The 22,947-nt window shown below is 37.4% G+C and overlaps 2 protein-coding genes across 2 annotated transcripts; one reads left to right on the top strand and one right to left on the bottom strand.

Moving 5' to 3' along the window:
• Window positions 1–3,475: 3,475 nt before the first annotated feature.
• LOC307258417 (gamma-crystallin M3-like) lies at window positions 3,476–7,877 on the bottom strand (the record flags this gene model as incomplete). The annotated part of the gene is made up of 3 exons (XM_080037943.1): window positions 7,641–7,877; window positions 4,096–4,344; window positions 3,476–3,757 (listed from the first exon to the last, which is right to left on the bottom strand). The coding sequence occupies exons 1-3, from the start codon at window positions 7,830–7,832 to the stop codon at window positions 3,476–3,478; spliced, it is 723 nt and encodes a 240-aa protein (XP_079894069.1). The 5' UTR covers window positions 7,833–7,877.
• Window positions 7,878–10,487: 2,610 nt separating this feature from the next.
• Window positions 10,488–20,169, top strand: crygs3 (crystallin, gamma S3; the record flags this gene model as incomplete). Its single annotated transcript, XM_080038521.1, has 9 exons — window positions 10,488–10,496; window positions 10,637–10,879; window positions 11,382–11,650; window positions 11,912–11,921; window positions 15,631–15,873; window positions 16,263–16,482; window positions 18,811–18,836; window positions 19,326–19,568; window positions 19,897–20,169. The coding sequence occupies 9 exons, from the start codon at window positions 10,488–10,490 to the stop codon at window positions 20,167–20,169; spliced, it is 1,536 nt and encodes a 511-aa protein (XP_079894647.1).
• Window positions 20,170–22,947: the final 2,778 nt, after the last annotated feature.

Here is a 22,947-nt window from a genome sequence, read left to right as displayed (position 1 = left end):
TTAGGGCTCCCATTGTGCAAATCCCTGACCCAGCAGTGTGCTATAGAAGCCTAGTGAGCAGTCAGGGCGCTAAAGAGTTATTATCTAGCACTATACCACTCTGGTGGAAATGCATGTACAGTATACATGCAGTATTGTTGTCCAACATAAAGAAAATAATGAGAAGCTTCCAACGCTAATATGACAGCCATCTGTGTAGCTTTCAGCGGCGTTTATTGAATGTTACATAATTATCTTACATTAGACTAATAAGTAAATACAAATGAAAGGCTGGACTGATTTATATGTATATGATATTTAATATTTTTTCTTTTTATTGTATTGCCCCAAATACAGTAAACTCACCATCTCATTCATCTTTTAGAGTGCCATGATGTATGATTTCCACACCAATAAGTTAAGTTTGTGGAGCAGAACATGTATAGTCATTAGTTTAATTCTTCTTGAAGTCCACTGTTGATAACAAGGTTGTCTGAGTTTTCATTAATCTAAAAGGTATCCTGTAATGTAATCAGTATAATGTGGTTTGCTTTTATTGTACTTTTTGCTACTGCAGATTAGATAATATGTATCTTAAACTTTGAACCAACTATTGGAACCCATATATCTGGCACATACTAGATAAATAAACATTATTTATTTTCAGAATTCTGTGCAGTTCAATTGGTTGGAATCTGCTTACTATCATATGTAACATAACATACATTTTTCAAATATGGTTAGTGTCACTGTAGCTGTGATGTTAAATAAATATAATATGCATGTTACTGGGTATCCAAGTTGCTGTGTAAACTAACCTAACTTGACCTTTAGGCATTTATGTTTCAGATGAAAGTAAATTTAGAAGGACGCTACTCTCCATAAATCCACTTATATTACTCAGACACATCCATTTAAAGCAATATCTGCCCTTCATTGGTTCCTTCTTGCAGAAATCAGATTGCAGCTCAGTACTTTATTTTAGATTTTTTTCTGAAATTTAATTTACTTATCTCGAACAATAAACAAACTGTAAATGAAAAAAAGAAAAGAAAGAATTCACAGTAAACAAGATTGAACACCACATCGATCAATCAGAAAAGTATGTCTTCAAAAAGAAGCAGGCAGAAGTATAATGCCTATATATTCATGCCCCTTATCTAAAATATTACATTATTACCGAAGACACACAAACATGTTTATACTGCATAAGTAAATTCACGTCATACAACAATATACAACTCTCTTATTCAAAGTGTTTATTTTCATATGCACAATAAGAAACATGTTCTCAGTCATACAATAAAATTCTCATTTGTTTTCCACAGACTGAATGCCTAGAAAGAAATATAAAAATATGCAATATAGAAAATACAATTTACAAGGTAAATAGAAGATCAAATAATAGATTTAAGTTAAAATAAAATAAAACAGAATGGTGCAAATCCAAGTAAGTGTGCCGTTGTGCATGAGCAAAATGTAAACAGTGGTGGCAGTCCTGAGGTATAATAATAACAATAACAACAGACTCCTATCTGTTATGAACTTTGTATTAATTAAAGTCCCAATACTAAGAGTGGCCTTCTCCATGTTGTATTTATAGACTTAGAGGAAAAACAAACTATTTATATTTTAATCAAAAAGTGATATAAAAAAAATATTAAGACATTTTTTTATTGCACTGTCCAAAGTATGAATGTACACAAAGCTCCATTGTACACCAATGATTTAATATGTTTGATTCTACATTTAGTTGGCTGTTTATTCTGTATATTGTGATTCATTAAAAAAAAACTTAGAGGGTATTGAAAGTTTACTAAATATGGTAGCTCTGTTCCATTAAGGCATATGCCCACATTTGTAAAAGTTTGTCTTTGCATGTTGAAACAGTTCTTTAGTTTCATGGCCATTCAGTAATCTAATCACATACTGTAATATGCTTCTAATGTAAGATATACAAAATATAACTGCAGTTTATATACATATTTAGCAGTTTGAGTTACTGGTACAGTAAGTTACTGATAGTCATTTAAAGATAATTTCTTTTTGGCATTTTATATGTTTATTTATTTCATCAGACAGAGATGAAATGGGGCAGAGAGGGCAATGACATGCAGAGGACGACCACAGGCTGGATTTGAACCCGTGGTCTGCTGCTTCTGAGGACAGAGCCTCTATGGGCAGTCGCTCTAACCACTACACCACAAGCGCCCCCCATGTTTCTCTTTTTTAATTACATTTTTAACACTTAAATAAATTACAATGTATCATGCATTCATTGTTAAAAAACTTTTATTCAAGTCATAAAATTTATGAAAAAATACACATTTTACAAAATAATTCAATGCACTGTTCAAAGTGGATATGTACACAGTGGTATATTATACAAACATGTTTTGATATGGTTAATTTAATTATACCTTTATTTTGTTGTTCATTTCAAAATAATCTTATGTAGAGGTATTGAAAGTTAATTAAATTACATTAATGTTAGATCTGTTCTGTTAAAGCATATCCAATAATCCCATCACTACTATAATATAAAATCTAAACAAAACCACAGTCCTCGCTTGCTGTGTGAAGATGCAATCTAAAAAGTATCTACAGTCAATATGAAGCTTTAGCAGTCTGGGCTAATGAAGTTACTGTTGCAGTATTTCTTTTTTACTTCATAGTGTAACACTAGAAGTAAAATATCATGGATAATGATGGCTGTAAATGTAAACTTTTATTTTCTTTAAAAAATGTATATAACGCAATTAGAAGGGGACAAGACCAGAAAAGATTTAACTTCTTCTAGCCCCTTTTGACCATGAACCATATTATTTGAGTTGCTTAATTTGTTGTGTATATATTGCTAAGGGTCTAATTTGTTTTTCTGCTATTCCTTAAGTTTTATTCTGTATGTTTTATTTCAACACTCTTTAACACTTTAAAAACTATAATACATCATGCATTAATTGGAATTCCCCCCCAAAAAATAAAAATAAAAAACAGCTCCCATTTTTCTTTTTTTTAAGATATTTTTTTGGCATTTTCATGCTTTATTGATAGTGTAGAGACAGAGTTGAAATGGGGCAGAGAGGGGAGTGACATGCAGAGAACGACCGCGGGCTGGAATCGATCCCGGGTCCGCTGCTGGCCGAGGCCCATGGGGGGGGGGGGACGCCCTACCAACTGAGCTAAGGGCGCCCTCACAGCTCCCATTTTTGTGTTTATTTAAATTCATTTGTAATGTCACTTGCATCATATATGACATAACACACAAGTCTTGACCTGGCTATGCGATACAATTATTTAAATAGCAGCATTCATGTCTGGCCAAACAGTTTTGTTTTTGATAATTCATGTAGCTTTCTTTCTAATTTTCAATAATCCCCTCCCAAAAATCTCCTCCTGGCTCCCAGGTAGATGATTCAAAATACAAATGATTAAATTGATTAATTCTTTATTATTCATTGATGACATCTTCAAGTATGGAGCCTGCTCCAATCTTTTAACAGGAGTCCATGATACGGCGGATGGATCCGATCCTCATGTCCATGGGACCCATTCCCATGTCTCTCATGCTCCTGTACTCTCCGGGCCTCAGGTAGAGCATCCTGCCTCTGAAGTGGGGCTGCTCGTACATCAGCCAGTGGCCGTCCATCACATTTGCAGACTGGCAGTCGGACATACGGTAACGCTCCTGGATGGAGTCGCAGTCTTCGTTCACCTCATTCATCTGGCCGCCGTAGTTCTCCTTCTCGTAGATCTTCATCCTAAATGGACCTCTGTGCTGTAAGGTGACAAATGAATAGCAATGATATTAATATTTGTAATAATAGATGATACTTGTGTAGCTCTTTATAAACTCAGAGTCGCTTTACAAATACAAGACATACAACAAACAGACATAAATGCGCACTTGATGTGTGAGGGGTGGGGAATTAACTTTATATATATATTTTTTTTTATATTTTCTAATCATCCTCACAAGCTCTTCCTTGTCAAGTATAAAAAGAGGGAAAAAATCTTACACCAACAGACCGGAGATTAATTTATAATAACGAAGTTGTAATTGTTTTTGCATCTTTATATTTAAACTAATAATGAGTCAAACACTACAAATCATACCGTGGGGATCATGCGGCAGGAACGGATGCAGTCGCTCATGGTCATTCCCATCAGGCGCTGGTTGTCGGGGTACTCGCCCCTCCTGGCCAGCATCTGGTGTCCCATGAAGTTTGGACGTTCGTAGACCATGAAGCAGCCGCTCTCAACCCTGCAAGAGTTGCACCTGCTCAGATAAGAGGTCAGCTCGGGGCAGTCGCTGCTGGTCTCATAGGAGCGACCCTGGAAGTTCTTGTCTTCGTAGAAGATAATCTGAAATAAAAAAAATCAGCACAGTTTAAAACTATATCCCAACAGACTGCACATCCTCTAAAATGTGTTAAAAAGATATATAAATCCCAACATAAACATGGCCTCTTACTCTGCCCATTTTGGTGTTCATCTGGATCCCTGTTTGTACTGGTACCTTGTCCAACCGAGCTCCCTGTCACTTTTATACCCGTCATGATAGCTAAATGATCTATGGAGCCATTGTCTTGAATATCTTACTCAGCAGCAGCGCAGCATACAGGGCTATAATGTTTGTTAAATCAGTCTGTAAATGGTTATTATTCCAGACTGTATGCATCTGGTGCTGTGCCAACTGTAGCGGCACTCCTGTGGGGTGCAGGTGGGTGACTGTTTATGCTGGCATTGTCACGTTTACAATGATGTCTTTGTCTTATGATTGATTTAAGCTCAACAGTTCACTGACAAAATTTATGAAACTCACGAATATATATCGAATATAAAACATGAATCTAGTTGGGGAAAGAAACTAAGGATTCTATTTGTTCTTTTCTTGTAAAGTTTGGGAAATGTAGTGTAGTAAAATACAAACTTGAGCTATTTGTGCTTGAATTATTTCCATTTTCTGCTACTTAAGACATCTTCTGTGCTACAGACGTCTTCTGTGCTTCACTTTTACTTTTAAGCTGAAGTTTTATCAGACAAAACATAAATGGTTTATTAACTACAATGCATTTGTATTCATTAAACAACCTGACAGTGTATAAAATAGTTAAAATCAGCCTCAACCAAATAAGATGTTACTTACACATTAATGCATTATATCCAATAACATAATGTCTCATACAGTGACACTCAAAGGGGCCATTTTTCTGCAACAATTTAGTTTATGTTTTTGCATATTCTGTGCAGCTTTGAAGCACCTTGTATTTGGTCTGTCAAAGCTTTAAACACTTTAAAGTGGCTACAATTAATTTTGGTTGACTCTAGCGCCCCCTTTGGACAACAGTGGTAGAGTTGAACGACACAAGCGCCTGCTGTTTAAAGATCTTTGCTAGTGTGTGCCATGGATTAATGGCATGAAACATTAAAGATTGTATTCATATTTAAAAGGTGTATTAATTAATCAGTAATGATTCATGTTTGTTCTAATACATCTATGTTTGTGGGAACTATTGTTTTTAGACAAATCAGTGAGGTAATTTCTGCACTGTGAGGACTTTGTGGGAGAAGCTAGAGTGGAAGAAAGCCGGTAATATATTTATATTTGACTATGTCGGATTAAGAATTGTAATATGAGGATGTGAAGCAAAGTAAAAAAAAAGGCTTTTCCCGTCTGCCTGAAATAAATCGTTTTTGTCTAAGTTCGTGAGGATTCAGACCCGAGGAAAGGCAATAATAATTACTATGTCAAAATAACATTGTTTTCACTTCATCAGAGGAAAGATTGAACTGTTTCAGAAACATTTAAAAGTTAATCTTAGTCCCTTCAAGGCAAGGTGCACTCATGTTGTACTTAATTAAAGATGGGGGACTCACTAGATCAGAGACTGAAGAGTATTTTAGAAGAGGCTGAAATGGCCCAGTCATTTGCCCCTTATATGGGTCAAGCTTAGAAGAAAATGTGCCACTCACTTCCTGAACCTAATGACATTATTAGGGGTTATTTTCCCACACTTGTCATAACTCCTGCATGGCCACAGGAGACAGCATACACAGGAGTAATTTAGTTAGGCTGAGTAGTTAACTGAATATTGTAAATGTGTTATACTGGTTGATGTCCCCTTTAAGACTTTTTTTTGCGCTGCATCAGAGCAGCGTGACTGCACAATTCAGTACAATAGACAGCAGCTGCATACTGTACTGTATGTGCATAGTGTGTTCATATAACCCTCTATATAGTGACACCAGCTGAGAGTTCATCTACTGTATGTGTGCTCTTAATATGTATATATATGAATACACATTTTAATATGTGCTTTTATTTAAATTTGAATACAATTTTTAATAGAGGTGTTTTATACGTTTATTTATTTACTTTGTATTAATTTAGTTTACTTCTTTGTTTAGGCTCTAAATTGAATTTTATTTATTTTACTATAAATCTATTTATGCGTCGTATTCTCTTTTTCACCTTTTATTCATAGTATCTCCCTTTGTTTGTATTTTACTCACTTTTTGAGTTATTGATCTACTTTCTGACTTCCTATGATAGCATTTCCTCAGATACAATTGCATTGGCAGATTTGTATTATGTTAAGCACTTTGTGCTACCTTTAAGTGTATGAAAAGTGCTATATAAAGTTTGATTTGAGTTGATTAAATAACTGTGATTTATATCTGGTAAGAAGTGTATGGCCACATGCTAAAATGAACAAGATTATGTAGATGCAAAGAAAGAATATTTTTTAATCTAGTGAAACAATGACTGCATGTTTGGTGAATAAAAATATTTGGTTTGAATACAACTTTATAGTTCAGAGTGTATCTTTACCATATTTATATTCATCACTGGCATGCTATGTAGCAGGTATGTGATTTGACGTGGAATAAAGTTGTACTACTGCCATACAATGTGTGACTGAAATGGTTGACTATGCCATGCAGGAAGGGTTATGCATTTTCTAATTGTCACAAGATAACACGATGACAAGGTGACGTTTTGGTTCCTCTTTCGTTTTATTCATTTATCAACACAATTTTTTTTAATATATAACTTTCGCTTCAACAGGAATCCATTATGCGCCTGGCAGAGCTGAGCCTCATGCCGCTGAATCCCAATTCTCTCATGCTCCTATACTCCCCGGGCTTCATGTACATCATCTTGCCTCTGTAGTGGGGCTGCTCGTACATCAGCCAGTGGCCCTCCAGCACGTTGCAGGACTGGCAGTCGGACATACGGTAACGGTCCTGGATGTTGTCACAATCTTCATTCAGCTCGTGACTTTGGCCCTGGAAGTTGTCCCTCTCGAAGATCTTCATATTATAGTTTCCTCTGTGCTGTTGAATACACAAACAAGGACAGATCATTAGGACGATTTGAATTGCAATTTTGGAGCTTTCGATGTTGTAAAAGTTATTACCATTTCTTTCTTTCTTACTTTCTCTCTTTAGAGGTGGCAATAGTAGCCTAAAAATGACGTTATCTTATTCCATTTCACAGTCCTGAGCTTAGTAAAAAGAAATGTAATACCATCGCTGTATTACAGTTGTAATACTCCCATTTTAACAACAGTAAATCAATGACATCCTATCAATTAGACATTTAATATTAGCCATTCAAATTAACATAATATATCCTTTGCAAAATCCCTCTATACCTGAGGAATCAAACGGCAGGATCTGATGGAGTCACTCATGCCGAGAGTGTTGTAGTCGGAGTACTCGCCCCTCCTGAGGAAATACTGGATCCCCATGTAATTGGGGTGATCGTAGACCATGAAGCAGCCGCTCTCGACCCGGCAGGAAGCGCATTTGCTAAGGAATGATGTCATGTCAGAGCAGTCGCTCATGCACTCATAGGAGCGGCCCTGGAAGTTCCTGTCCTCGTAGAAGATGATCTGTAGTATAGAGAAAAACAAACAAAATACTTGAACACAAGAATTGTAATAGGCCTTAATTTGTTTATTTCTAAAATTGACTTCTGTAAGCTAAAATTGTCGTTCCTTTCTTCCACTTGTTGACATTGTGCGTCTGTCGAAAGAAGTGCTTGTTCTCTGGTCCGCACTCCACTGTACATACCTTGCCCATGTTTGATGGTGTCTGTGTTTGTGGGAATCTGTCCAACAACCTGTGGCTGCCAGCGGGCTTTTATACTTTATACGCGCTCTAACAGGGTTTTGTTATTCAAATTATCTGGAAGCTGATGAATAAGCAGCTCTGCAGATCGCTGTTAATTTCATTTTGTGCCGATCATGATCCCGAACAAAAGGGGATGGATGGAAAATGGATGGAAGACACAAGGCAGGAGAAGAGAGGGAGACGAACTGAGCCACAGTTTTGAACTTTTCTAAGAAACTAGGAGTTAGATCATATATTGAAATGTCTGAATGGATTTGTAATGCTTTGGTTGAATGTGCCTCCATTTCAAACTGTGGATGTCTTAAGAAAAGGGATAATATTTTCAACATTATATTTGCAATGCACTGAAATGCATCCCAACCACAGTATATGGCAGGCAATTCTGACAAAATAATTTAGTATTTGTTTATTTTTCCTGATCCCTTAATATAAACTCATATCCCAGATCACAAGTATCATCTTATGATTATTTTGTTATTGTTTTTGAAAATGCTATAAGTGCATGTAAACCATAGTGACATAGTTAAAGCTGGGGTATATGATTTCTGATTGGTCAAAGTTAACATGAGCTGTACACTTTGACCAATCAGAGAGAGGCTCCGATTCTCTGTTCTTATTGGCTGTGGGGACTGTCCATTCACTTTTGCACGACTTTGTTGGTGTAGAGCGTGTCAGAGAGGGACCAAAGAGAACAAGTGGAGCGGTTGAGGTATTTGAATTCGAATCTCTATCCCAACTGCCATTTTCTCCCCAAATCCTCTACCCCAGCTTTAACAAATCTCTGACTGATGTCTGACGTGATGTATTTAGAATGACTCAGTGTCTTTTGCATTGACATTATGACTTGCCTTAACAGGGAAAGCACAGGTGTGGCTAATAACATTAACCATGGCACGGCACTATTCAACTCTACCAGTAAGCCATGCCAGTGAGCGAAAATGCACATTACCAATGTGAAAACTTTCATTATTATACAGTACTTCATAGTCTTGTGTCTCACTGTAAAACCTTTTACTTTTGAGATAATTCAATAAATATAAATACAAAACAACACATATAAAGTTGAATCCATGTATGGTGAGTGCTTTTGAGGCAACCTTTTGACATACTCAAGCAAGAAATTGTTATCTTCGATTGATAAAATACCAAGACCTTAGCCCATAACTCTTTGAAAAATGGAAAATATCATGGTACTGGGTATACACTTCAGCTTCATACAGAAATTACTTTCCCCTGCAGACTATTTAACTTTGATAGTAGTAAAAATCAGATGTAACAAATAACATTAGCCATTGATAATGTTATTAGTTACACCCGTGCTTGATTACATTACATTTAATTTATCTGACATACGCTTTTATCCAAAGCGAGTTTCAATAAATGCATTCAACCATGAAGGTACAAACTCAAAACAGCAAGAATCATGCAAGTTCATAAGCTTCAAATAAACAAAACTACAGAGTGCCGCTTGTGAGTACTACATGTAGGTGTATGATGTAAGTGCAACATTTTATTAAAGGATCATTTTCCTAGCCAAGGTGCAGTCTGAATAGATGTGTTTTAAGCCTGCAGCGGAAGACGTGCTTGAATTAAATTGAATAAATGTTATTTTTTTCCTTTATTCAATAACACCTAAAATATGTTCTCCATAATGTGTCATGGTACTTAAGTTCCAAACAGAGATGAAAGAACCAAAAACACAAAGTGAGTTTCAATTTTACACATTTGCTTATGTTTTTCTAAGGTTTTGTCATTGGATTTTACTTGCATGCTATCGCCTACACAACAACCTATAACCAACCAACAACTTTTCTTTTTAATAAAATGGTCTCCTTGTTTAAGTAGCACACTGATGCATTGCTAGCAAGAAACAAGACGAAGTCCGAAATATTGAGATGAAAGATAAGACATCAAAATTAAAAGGTTTATTGCCAACCATTGTCGGAGAGTAAAAGACTGCCGCCCCTTCTCCTTATGATCATAATCTGTATATAATCCTGTAAATAAGCAAAATAAGAACAATTCACTAAATAATTTTGTATCACAAAAAATAAAACTGCCTATGGTAGTCAAACAACAAACAAGTAATCATGTGTTAAAGCAGGACTCATTAGAAACAATACACAAAACTATCATCAGGCATAGCTGTTGTCTTTTATAACAGTTACATGTCAGTTAGGGCAATTATTTGATACGAGGCCATTACATATGGACAAAGGGAAATCAAACTTGACCAAACCATTTTGCTGATATGCAAATCAGGCTAATTTAGATGACAATAGCTTTCCCTCGTCTGCACATTCTGCATTTCGATATAAACCACACCACAGCTGCAGCTGCCTGGGAGGCAAGCAATATCATCAACAATGGGGAAGGTAAGAAGCAAATGCTATTTTCTAAAGGTTTCCAAGATCTTTAATGGCAGCTAAACACATCAATATACCACTGTTGCATTTGTTCCAATGCTGGGATGATACATTTACCGAGATTTGTCTCTTGTTTTCCTTCGATCCAGATTGTGTTCTTCGAGGATAAGAATTTCCAAGGCCGGAACTATGAGTGCAGCACCGACTGCCCCGACCTGCGCTCTTACTTCAGCCGCTGCAACTCCATTAAGGTGGAGAGTGGTTCCTGGGTGCTGTACGAGCGTGCCAACTACACTGGCAACCAGTACGTCCTGAGCCCCGGGGAATTCCCTGATCAACAACAGTGGATGGGCTTCAATGATAGCATCAAGTCATGTCGCTCTGTCAAAAATGTAAGCTCAATAACGAGTAGATGCTTTTTTAGAACATTACAAGACTTTGAAAGTCATACGTTTGTATTTCTTTCTTATGTAACACTATTGTTAGTGCAACAGTTGCATTAAGCTGGGATAAGCTTACTATAGATAAGGTTGGACATAATAAAGTAACATTGGTGGGTAGTTTTATACATAAATCAGGGACCCGATTTTTTCAACATTTTTGGGTTAATATTTTGCAGGCAAGTTCCCAGCTCCAGTGAAATACCACAGAGTGCCCCAACCAAGCAGTAATCAGTCAAAGGCCAACAGAGAAAAAGGAGAGATAAAAGGCTCATGATTTGGCAGCAGGGTGCTTCATGCCCATGCCCATCAGTTGTAGAAGGAAACTAGGAAAACAGCCAAGTTACCCATTTGTAGATGTTAGTCGAAGTCAATGAGGAAACACAAACAAGTGAAATGCACATTCTAAATACTAACATCATTTCATCACCTTTAATTCTATGACTCTCTCAAGGTATATGGAAAGTCCTGGAAGATAAGATTCTACGACAAGCAGGATTTCGGAGGCCAAGTGGCAGAGTGCGTTGACGATTGCCCATCGGTTTTAGAAGCTCTCAAGTTGCGGGAGTTCCACTCGTGTGTGGTGATGGATGGTGCGTGGGTCCTCTACGAGCAGCCCAACTACCGCGGACACCAGTACTTCCTGGAACGCGGCGAGTACCACAGCTATACAGACTGGGGCGCCACCTCCCCGGCTGTGGGATCCTTCCGCATGATCAAAGAGTTCTAGAACAGCAGGGACCACTCAGAATTCCGCAGCTACTAAACAAGTTAATAAAAATGCTAAGGCCACGAAAGTTCTAGTTTTTCTAAAATAATACAAAGTTCCAGAATTCTAAGTTTCAGGGTCCCAACGCCGCTACAGTGCCTGATATAAACGTTGAGGGCGTTCTAGAACCCTTCAAGAAGTTCCGAGTTGCAGATTCGAGAACTCTTCACCCTATCATCTGCTTTTACCATTTGGAAATATGTCCTTCTCCCCAGAACCCTGAGTGTTGCACTCAAAGAAATAAAATGTCTTACCCATAACATAGTGCTGTCTCTGTTCTTTCTTATTAAGTTACCTGACATAACCCAATGGCTTATAGTCTTGTCTTCTAGAGTCCTTCCCAAAAACATTTCAACACAAATTACATCTCAAGACATACTGACATCATACCAAACATTGACAGGCACATGTGCAGGATAACGAATAACATTCATTTACAAAATAGTTAACATCAGACATTAACAGTTAAGAACATTTGACAGTTGATGAAATTCAAAGATGTTTACACAGATCTTGATTTGGGTTATAAGTTGACTTCCAAATATCATCATTTTAACTAAACAAAATGTGTATGTCCAAAATGATTGTTCATGCACAATAGAAATATGACACGTCTTCACCATTAAACCAACATAATTCAACAACAAAATAAAATAAGTTTAGAAAAACTTAGTTTTAATCCTTTTATACTCAGTATTGACATGACAATTGTCCTACACAACATTGATGATTGTTCACTTGCTTATTTTATAGATTTTGATCATAACAGCCTTTATACAGTTTGTTCAATTGTTGATACAACTTTGATGATATAATCTTTATCTAATCAATTTATTTACGAATGAATAAGCTATAAAACAGTATTTTGCAATAGCCCCTTGATTTCATAGTAGCCTAAATGATATCACTTTGTGGTGTTTACTTTTGTGCTTACAGATTTCAAATTATTTGCAATGGTGGTATTTTTAACATTGACATTTAGAGATATTTCTGGTCACCCATGCAGGTGGATTGCATTAAATACTGTGTAAATATGTTATGATACATTTTTATTTTCTAAAATAATCTTTATTCGTCACTGTGTGTTACACCAAGATAATATATACCCCTCTACTCCATTTAGATTGAACATATACAAATCCCAACAATTAGGCAAGAAAAATAAATAAAAAACAACCGAAATATAACAAATATTATGAATATATGATCAACCTTCTAAATTTGTACTGGAAAGGTCAACACTTTCAGCAATACTTTATTTTGAATGTCATCGTTTTTGAAATCCTACTGTAGATTAATCCTGGGTTGCAAGGAAAATAGTTGGGCCTACATTTTTATTTTCAACTCTCACAGAACACACAATGTTCTAAAAAAGCTACTTGTTATTGGGCTTACATTTTTGACAGAGCGACATGACATGACTGCTATTATTAAAGCCATCCACTGTTGTTGATCAGAACTAACATACTGTACTTCTAAACAACTTTAAAGTGTCTACCGGGCTAAATGGATGTAGAAAAAGACATTACAAAAATAATCCAAAATAAAATATATAATTTTGCTTGAGAAAGCCTTTGAGATCCAAGAAGTTAACCCATTGATGACTGTGGCAATCTAGGATGCATGTCCTTAATGCCTGAGGGTTTTCTGAAAAAATAGTATGAATTGTCAAGTCTGCCAAAACCTTAATATCTAAGCCTGTGTAGCACATAGAAACATGAAATAAAATACATTTAAAAGTTAAGGTTCACAGGTTTCATTTAAACATGCTCCCTTAGCGCATACAAACCAACACATTTTTCAAAAAATCATCAAATTTAGATGGGGGAGAAAAAAAAGAACAATAATATAAAATATTTCAAAATAATGTGCTAAATGAAGTTATAATCCTGCTCCCTTTTAGCATGGACTGTAGTGACTGAGTGTGCAGTGGAGGGATAAAGATAGACAGATATAGGAAGAAGAAGATAGCTTTAATTTATTATTTAGTTCAATTATCACTGGCACCATAAATCCGACTTCCCAGTACAACTGGAATGCATACTGACTCCTGCTGTCGGGAGCCGATCAGCTGGTCCAAACGGCTGTATACCACGGAGATGAAAACGAAACTGAAACTTAACTATCGCCTGGCTGGGCTGAATTTGAGTTGGAGCAGCAAAATATAGCCTAAATTCATAAATATTGTTAATAAATAGATGCAATGTGTTGTGTGATTTTCGTCAGTAGCCTATAGTAGACCTAGATTCTGCGCTCCGAACGCCACTAACTGTTCTGTAATGCGCTATCGCCGACACAGCCGGCTTATTTTTTTTATTATTATTTTTTATTTATTTTAATTTTTTTTTTATTGGCGTGATTTTCGGCAAACCACACAACTTTTGGGTGGTCACGTGGTCTTAAAAAATCGACAAAACCCACCTCATGGGTATTTGAACCAATGACGGTGCATTCTACACTCAACAAAAATATAAACGCAACACTTTTGTTTTTGCTCCCATTTTTCATGAGATGGACTTAAAGATCTAAAATTCATTCCAGATACACAATTGTACAATTTCTCTCAAACATTGTTCACAAATCTGTCTAAATGTGTGATAGTGAGCACTTCTGCTTTGCTGAGATAATCCATCCCACCTCACTGGTGTGCCACATCAAGATGCTGATCTGACATCATGATTAGTGCACAGGTGTGCCTTAGACTGTCCACAATAAAAGGCCACTGTGAAATGTGCATTGTTTTGCTTTATTGGGGGTCTGGGGACTCAGAACCAGTCAGTATCTGGTGTGACCACCATTTGCCTCATGCAGTGCAACACATCTTCTTCGCATAGAGTTTATCAGATTGTCAATTGTGGCCTGTGGAATGTTGGTCCACTCCTCTTCAATGGCTGTGCGAAGTTGCTGGAGACGGCTTATGGTGGAGAAATGAACATTCAATGCACGAGCAACAGATCTGGTTGACATTCCTGCTGTCAGCATGCCAATTGCACGCTCCCTCAATGCTTGTGGCATCTGTGGCATTTTGCTGTGAGACAAAACTGCACATTTCAGGGTGGCCTTTTATTGTGGACAGTCTAAGGCACACCTGTGCACTAATCATGATGTCAGATCAGCATCTTGATGTGGCACACCTGTGAGGTGGGATGGATTATCTCAGCAAAGCAGAAGTGCTTACTATCACACATTTAGACAGATTTGTGAACAATGTTTGAGAGAAATGGTACAATTGTGTATCTGGAATGAATTTTAGATCTTTAAGTCCATCTCATGAAAAATGGGAGCAAAAACAAAAGTGTTGCGTTTATATTTTTGTTGAGTGTATGTTGCGCACGCCATGAAAATAAGATGAAGTAACAATGCTGCGCTACGCAGCATCAGGCAGGAGATTCAATGTGGCATCGCGAAGCAGCCGTCATCAATGGGTTAATAAAAAGGCAATTTTCTTTTTCTTTAGACAATTTTATGTTTCCAGTAGCAGCAGTTTATAGCTTACATGAAAGCTAAACATAACATTGCATCAACAACATTTTATTGCAAACGGTTCAGGGGCAGTTTAGATTGGGCTGTGACTGAGGTTGAGATACTTGGCAGTGCTCAACAACCATTGTGCGTGGATGGCAGTTCGTTGAGTAAGAACAATAGGCAGAATCTAGATGATTATTTGAATTGTAATAATTGTTACATACACTGCTAACCATGCATTTGGTAGTATTGTCTCTGCCACGTATAAAGAGTACTGTGTTTGTAATGCCATCTAGTACTTTAGGAACCACCAATAGAGATGGTGAGAATTAACAGTATTTTAACAGGAGCTACTAAGAAAAAACATCATATATTTTTCTCAAAGAGATTTTAAATCCATTCAAGACACAGTATAAAACCATGTTTTTATATACAAATGTATATTTCTGACGATATTTTTTCTTTCCAGATTACGTTCTACGAGGACCGGGACTTCAAAGGAAAGTCTTACGACTGCAAAGGGGACTCCCCTGACCTGCAGGGTTTCATCCGACGATGCAACTCCCTCAAGATAGACGGTGGCTGGTGGGTTCTGTACGAGCGGAACAACTTCATGGGCTACCAGTATGTCATCGGCCCAGGAGAATACAATGACTTCCATCGCTGGATGGGCTTCAATGATTGTGTCAGATCCTGCAGGATCATCAAAAATGTAAGTCACCGAACAACAAGGAACTGTCTTCACTAGATTTATTTAAAATTTTGAGACCAACTAAACTCTTAAGTTTGAAGTAAAACTGCCTACATGTAAACCAAATAAGATACATTATCATTCATGTGTAAGGAAACTTCAAGTTTTGAGTCATACATAACAGGACTTCCAAGAAGTAAAACTTGTCAACTTATTATCTTTGGTTCAGAAAGTTTTTCTGACAGTTTTAACACATTCTTAGTATGTATCTCAACAAAAGATAATTAGTTGGCTCAAATGTAGGCCGTTTTCCTTCAAATTCCTTGAAATGTTGGGTTTTCCTAACTTTTTTGAGTTCTCTATGCATCAAACTGATTTTTTTTTCTTTTTTTTTACTGTTTTGTTTTCAGGTCAAAGGGCCATTCAAGCTGAAGCTGTTTGACCGGCCAAACTTTGAAGGCCAGTCTTTGGAGTTGACAGAAAACACAAAGTCTTTCCAGGAGAAATGGCTGAGACCAGTCCAGTCCTGCAAGGTCCTGGAAGGCTCCTGGGTTTTCTTTGAACACCCCAACTTCTGTGGCCGCCAGTACCTGCTGGAGAAAGGGGCGTACCCACACCACACCGAGTGGGGTGCTCAGAAGGCCACTGTGGGCTCCATCAGAAAAATTGCGCAGCCATGAAAGCCAACCTGTCAAAGCTTCTTGTAATGTAGTTTATTGCAATAAATATCATTGATGCAAATGTTTCTTTGTGCCAATGGGAAGTTCATTTCAAATGCTTTCTTGCTATAGAGTATAATAACAGAACATTTATTTTGACAATATACTGTAGATACAACACATTATGCAAGTTTCATGAACATATCACTAGAACTCATATTTCAAATTTAAACATATATGGCCAGTTTATTAGGTACAACTAGGGTTGCAAAGGGGTGGAAAGTTTCCGGTAAATTACCGGAAACTTTCCGGAAACTTTCCACGGGAACTTTCGCTCGGGAATTTTGGGAATATTCAAAATTGGAAATTATAGGAATTAACTAAATGTCGGTAATTTAAATTATTTTTTTTTCATATGCAAACATAAATCTAAACATCTAAACACTATGTTTGGTCATAGGCTGACATCCATGCAAAATAATACAATTAAAAATCATTACATTTGAACAGATTTATTTGTAAGAACTTTATCATGTTTTGATTATTTTATGAACAATCAATAATTTCACTGAACAACAAAAAGATGAATGTTGAGTTAAATATTACTCATCTGTCTGACCCAACCTATTCAATAAATAAAGTCAAATGCCCCCCATGTGATGGAGGAATGCACAGAGCATGTAGAGGGCATGGCCTCAGTACCCCTGCAGTAGGATGTGTGCTATGTGCAACTTGCCAAGGTTACTTGCATAAAATCTGGTTATTTTAGTCAAGATTTTGCTCAAATATATTTTCCCCAACTATATTTATAATCACTGTTTAAGCCTCTGTAAACCTGGTCTAGTAAAAATCAATATATAAAATCAAGTTGGGTGTCTCAATAAACTTAAAAAAAAATCTGATTTGAAATTAAATGTTCATAAATATATAAAAACTTAGTTGAAAAAACTGCTTTTTACAGTCTAGAACGTTTGCCAGGACTGAAATAACATAGTTAGAAGGATTTAGTGCATTTGGGCTGCTTTAAATTTAGTAAATTCCCGTTTATTCCCGTTAATTCCCAAAATTCCCGTTAATTCCCATAAATTCCCGTTAATTCCCATGGAAAGTTTCCAACTTTGAAAATTCCCGGAATTTTGCAACCCTAGGTACAACCCAGCTTAAACAAAGGCAGTCAAATATGATAACGCCCCAATACATTCTACTCATATCCTGGTTATGTATTATAGTATTTTTAAAGAGTTTTTGAGAGGAGCTGAGTAAACTGTAGTTTGAGATGCTGTTGAATTATATCTAGTTATATGGATGGGTTGTCTTGTTCTTCTATTGAGTCTTCTCTCAAACAATATAAATCTTGTATTCACTGGGCAGCAGGGTTGCCTGGTCATTAGAGAGTTAGTTTACCATGTCACATTCATTGACTTCTCATTTAATTCATTTGGTCTATGTGCAACAAACAACCCTTCTTTTCCAATTTTAAGACACAAAACATATCATTAACCTTTAAGGAAAGGTCTGTTATGCTTTTCCAGAGATGGAAACTATTCCATTGTCTTTTTGGGAATAAATTAAGTTGTAATGGATTTAATGATGTCTTGAAATTAATACTCAATCTCAGTAGTTTTTTTAAGTGCCCAAAATCATGCCTTCAATGGCTTCCTTTGTCCAACCATCAGTATACAATCCAAAGGTATTCAAGTTTGTGTACAGTACGACAAGACAAGGCAGCAAATCCACAAGTTTTAGAAGCTGGAAATATCAATTTTATTGCAATGTTTGCCTTCAAAATCACAATTAAGTAGCTGATATAAACACAGAACAACAAGCCTTCAATGCGGCAGGTCTTTCGGGTCAGTCAGGTGACCAATGTGTGGTTGTGTAAACAGAGGGTGGAGCATGCCAGCCTGAATACTCCAGTATCTTGCAACACAGATGTTTAAAGCCTACACCGGTTCTATGTGGCTTTAAGCCAACTTCATCACACCACCTCCATATCGGCTGCACAGGGGACAATTTAAAGTGGATCAATAAATCGTTTCTGGAATTAGGCATTTACAAATCAAAAGGTCAGACGGTGCATCAGTGAGTAAACACATAAGCATTTTTTTAAACAATCGCATCAGCCATTGTGCAGATATAAATGCTGAGGCAATTAAAATGACAATGCTCGGCCCTGGCTGTGTATTTCAGTGTGCCCACATTCACTGTATATATAAAACTGGACCAGGCCTGCAGGCGATATTGTGTAAATGTGGTGATAGGTAGTATAAACTAAACGATTATCAAAAGTTAGTGTGAGGACCAAACATGGAGCGTGTGGGAAAGGTAGGCGGACAAGAGATGATGCCTGTGACTTGAACTTGTACGCACTTTAAAGATGGATGTCCTTCCTAGTTTTACCAAGTTTCAAATCCCTGGTTCCTAGCCATTATACTTACATTTGTAATTGCTATACCTGATTCACTGTTTTTTAAAATCTTTTTGTTGTATTTATTTTTTTGTTTTAAGTGAGTTCCTTAATTTTACCGTATGTTTTTAGTACATCCTGTGTTTTTACCCCACATTTTACCCTTTGTAATTCTGTATATTTTATCGTTTGTTACTTTTAAACTAGTCGTCACTGCACAGGAGAGGAAACCTAAGTCTCCTTTGAGTAATCAGCTTTGCATTTCCACTATTTTAACGCCAATCCCTGTAATTGTTTGCTGTGTTGCTGCTGGGAGAACAACATAGGACAGTATATGATAATAAGAGAAACACATCACATACATTAGTTTAAAATATATCCGCTTAACGATCTTTGTCCTCTTGCAGATTGTGTTTTTTGAAGACAAGAACTTCCAGGGTCGCTCCTATGAGTGCACCAGTGACTGTTCCGAGCTCAACATCCACTTCAGCCACTGCAACTCTATCCGAGTGGAGAGCGGGGCCTGGGTTATGTACGAGAGGCCCAACTACCTGGGCTACCAGTACATCCTGACCAGGGGGGAGTACCCAGACTACCAGCGCTGGATGGGCTACAATGACAGCATCCGCTCCTGCAGGATCGTACGCAACGTGAGTTTACTTATGGAAATATATATGAGAAGCGGTAGCAAGTCGTACAAATTCCTTATCCCAGTTATATGTTTCTGGCATTCATTTCACATTGACTTACATGAACCTGAAGAAGAAGTAAAATAGAATACATTTAAGACCAACTTGAGTATCTAATAAAATACATATGTAAAAACAAATCTACAGTTAAAATGTAAAACAAATATACCCCAAACCAACCAATATAGCAACTATATACAAAGTATTATTTCAAAATGTTTAGCTATTTTACCTGCTAGGACAACCCCTTGTGCAGAGATTATCTGAACTCCTTTTCTTTGTCTTGCAGGCCACTGGTGTGTTCAAACTTCGTGTCTACGAGCGTCCCAACTTCGGTGGCCAGATGTTGGAGTTCACTGAAGATTTGACTAACCTCCCCGAGCGCTGGCCCGTCCGGGAGGTTCATTCTGCCCAGGTGCAGGATGGGGCCTGGGTCTTCTTTGAGCTTCCAAACTACCGCGGACGCCAGTACCTGCTGGAGAAAGGAGAGTACCGCCGCTTCACAGAGTGGGGCGCAATGAACCCCAACGTTGGGTCCCTCCGTCGCGTCCAAAGCTTTTAGATTGTGTCTCTATTTTGGTTCATGTTTTGCATAAGTGTTCTTTGAAAATGTAATAATTAAAAAACGATTGTGCTCAGAATTTTCATGCCTCCATGTTCTGATTTTGTATAATTTACCATTTCACAAGGGGCTTACTGCTGATCATCAGAGGTGATATGGATTAAATAAACTCAAATAAGCAGTGAACATAAAAACTGAATATCTCAGAGCGAGATAATTGTCAATAATTTGCTTTCAACACACAGCCTTCAGAAGAACAATTGGAATTATTTAAAAAGGCTCCAAAACCCAATGAATTAAGCTGCACCAGCCACTGAGTTGTGTGTTGTTCTTGACACCGGTTGATGACATTTGAATTATTTTGTGACCAAAAAGTGGATATTTTTATTGCCTGTCCACCTCATAACTTTATAATTAATATCCTGCACAGTGAAAAGCCATAAAAGAATGACAAAACATTTAAATGTTCCTGAGGCGCATATGGTGTAGTGGTTAGAGCACCCCCACCATAGAGGCTCAGTCCTCGTCGCAGCAGACGCCGGTTCGAATCTGGCCTGGGTTGTTCTTTGCATCTCATCCCCTTCTGTTCCCCATTTCAACTCCATCTCTCTGCACTGTAAAATAAAGCATGAAAAATGCCCAAAAATAATCTTACATTTTTTTCTTATGTTATGACAACTTGTGTTTTTTGACAGAAAAAGTCAAAAGTTTTCTCTCAAAAACACAACAACTTTAAAATAAATGTTGCATGATTTGACTGTATTTCTGTGACCAGACGGTATATGCATGCAACATAATTTCACTTGCAGAACATTCCCAATTGCTTTGTGACATTTTGAGAATACATATTTTGATTTACTGTTTGGGAAACACAGGCTTTTCCCGCCTTCCTGCCATAAATCATGTTGCGTGAATTGGCACAGATTCCGACCCGGGCAAAGGCCTTCACAGTATCTATATAAAAAAAACATTATTTTCACTGATGGTCTTGTTTGCTGTTACAGGTCATGTATGATCATCAGAGGAAAAATGGAACGGTTTCATACACATTTTGAAGTTTCCCGTAGTCTTTTTAAAGGTGCAGTGTGTAATATGACATCATCAAGAAAGTTCTAGAATGCAACACTCCCTGGGTAACCCCACCCCTTTTGAATAATAACAGAAGCTACAGTGGCCCTCAAGGACAAGAACAATTCTAAATTGTAAACAATGCACCTGCTGACATTGCAACTATGACACTTTCAAAATGGCGGCACTAGGCCTTGGTCCAAAATATGCAGAAATATGGACATATATGAGACCCTTTCTAAGGGAAAACAAATAATTCAAAACATTTGTTTCAGCTATTATGCACTAAATTAAATGTACGTATGGATATTATAATTACTTTCTACAAAATCTGCTAGGAAATAAAACCCAAAATTCTACACACTGCAGGTTTAAGTTAAAAAAAACACAAAACAACAAAATTGCAAATGTTTTGACCCAAAACGAGTTGCATTTGAGTAAAGATAATTGAGGTATTGTGCACACACTGGTCTCCATGCTACTGTATGTAACCAGCGTCAATACAGACAGTCACAATATGACCCCACAGAGCCCATAACATAGCACATAGCGGTACAGGAGAGAGCGAGGTCACCGAGATCAAAGCTAAACCTGCGGACAAAGAGGTGCGGCGCGCTGATGACTAAGTGGGATTTGCCAGTAAGAGCCCGGAGCATGCCAGCTGCTGTATGTGCTGACGGCTGGTCCCTGGAACAACACAGTGGTCCATAGCAACACAAAGGCGGGCCAGCCAGCACGTTCTACCAGCTGGAGTTATTCACCTCTGAAAGCCTCTTTGTTTACGGAAGCTCCTGGTGCTTTTTAGTGGGTGAAAGAAGAGAGAAAGAGCGAGAGAGAGAGAGAGGGAGAGCGAGAGAGAGAGAGAGAGAGGTGGGTGTAGAGAGACTCACGGATCAGAGGGAGCTACTGTGCACCCTCTAGTGGGCGATGTGTGGAACTGCATGCCAAATAGTTTTTAGTGTATCTTGGGGCTGTTTAAGGCCCATCGTGAGAAGCAAAATGGGAGGAAAAGTTTATTTTTCGTATTTTAAGACAAGAGTTGAAATGTTGGGAACAAGTTGGAATTTTTGTTGTATCTTCCATCGATAGCACTGATGCATGGTTTGTGTTTTAATAAGGTTTTGTTTAAGTTTGAGTTATTGATGCGGGAAGTTCTTATTGATGCGGGAAGTTCAAATCTATCAACATCATTACATCTTTTTCTTTTTAAGTGTGGATCAAAGATCGTTCTGCCTGGAGCAGTCGGGGTGCTCATGACTCAGCTTCAGGCGCTTCAAACAGGCTGTGGTGTCATAGCGCTGCCTTCTATCAGCTGTCTGCGGTGCATCAAAAGTCATCATTACATTACATTACATTTTATTTAGCTGACGCTTTTATCCAAAGCGACTCCCATTAAGTGCATTCAACAATGAAGGTACAAACTCAGAACAACAGGAATCATGTAAGTACTATAGCTTCAAATAAACTAAACTACAAGGTGCCACACGTAAGAGCTAGAGATGTAACAAGCGCAATTTTAATTTTTTATTTTGTCAAGCTGCAGTCTGAAGAGATGTGTTTTAAGGCTGTGGCGGAATATTTGTAAACTATGAAACTATCATTCATTTATATCCATTAGGAGTATATGGGTAAATTAGTATATAAAGCTGGGAGACATTTTCAGGGAAACCATCATGACTGGCATTACTCAAATACAAGCTGTTATAATTA

This window comes from Ammodytes marinus, assembly GCF_949987685.1.
Source record: "Ammodytes marinus genome assembly, chromosome: 12".
In the NCBI taxonomy this organism is placed as follows: Eukaryota; Metazoa; Chordata; class Actinopteri; order Uranoscopiformes; family Ammodytidae; genus Ammodytes; species Ammodytes marinus.
The sequence above is the reverse complement of the archived record's forward strand: the minus strand, read 5'-3'. Positions and strand labels throughout refer to the sequence as shown.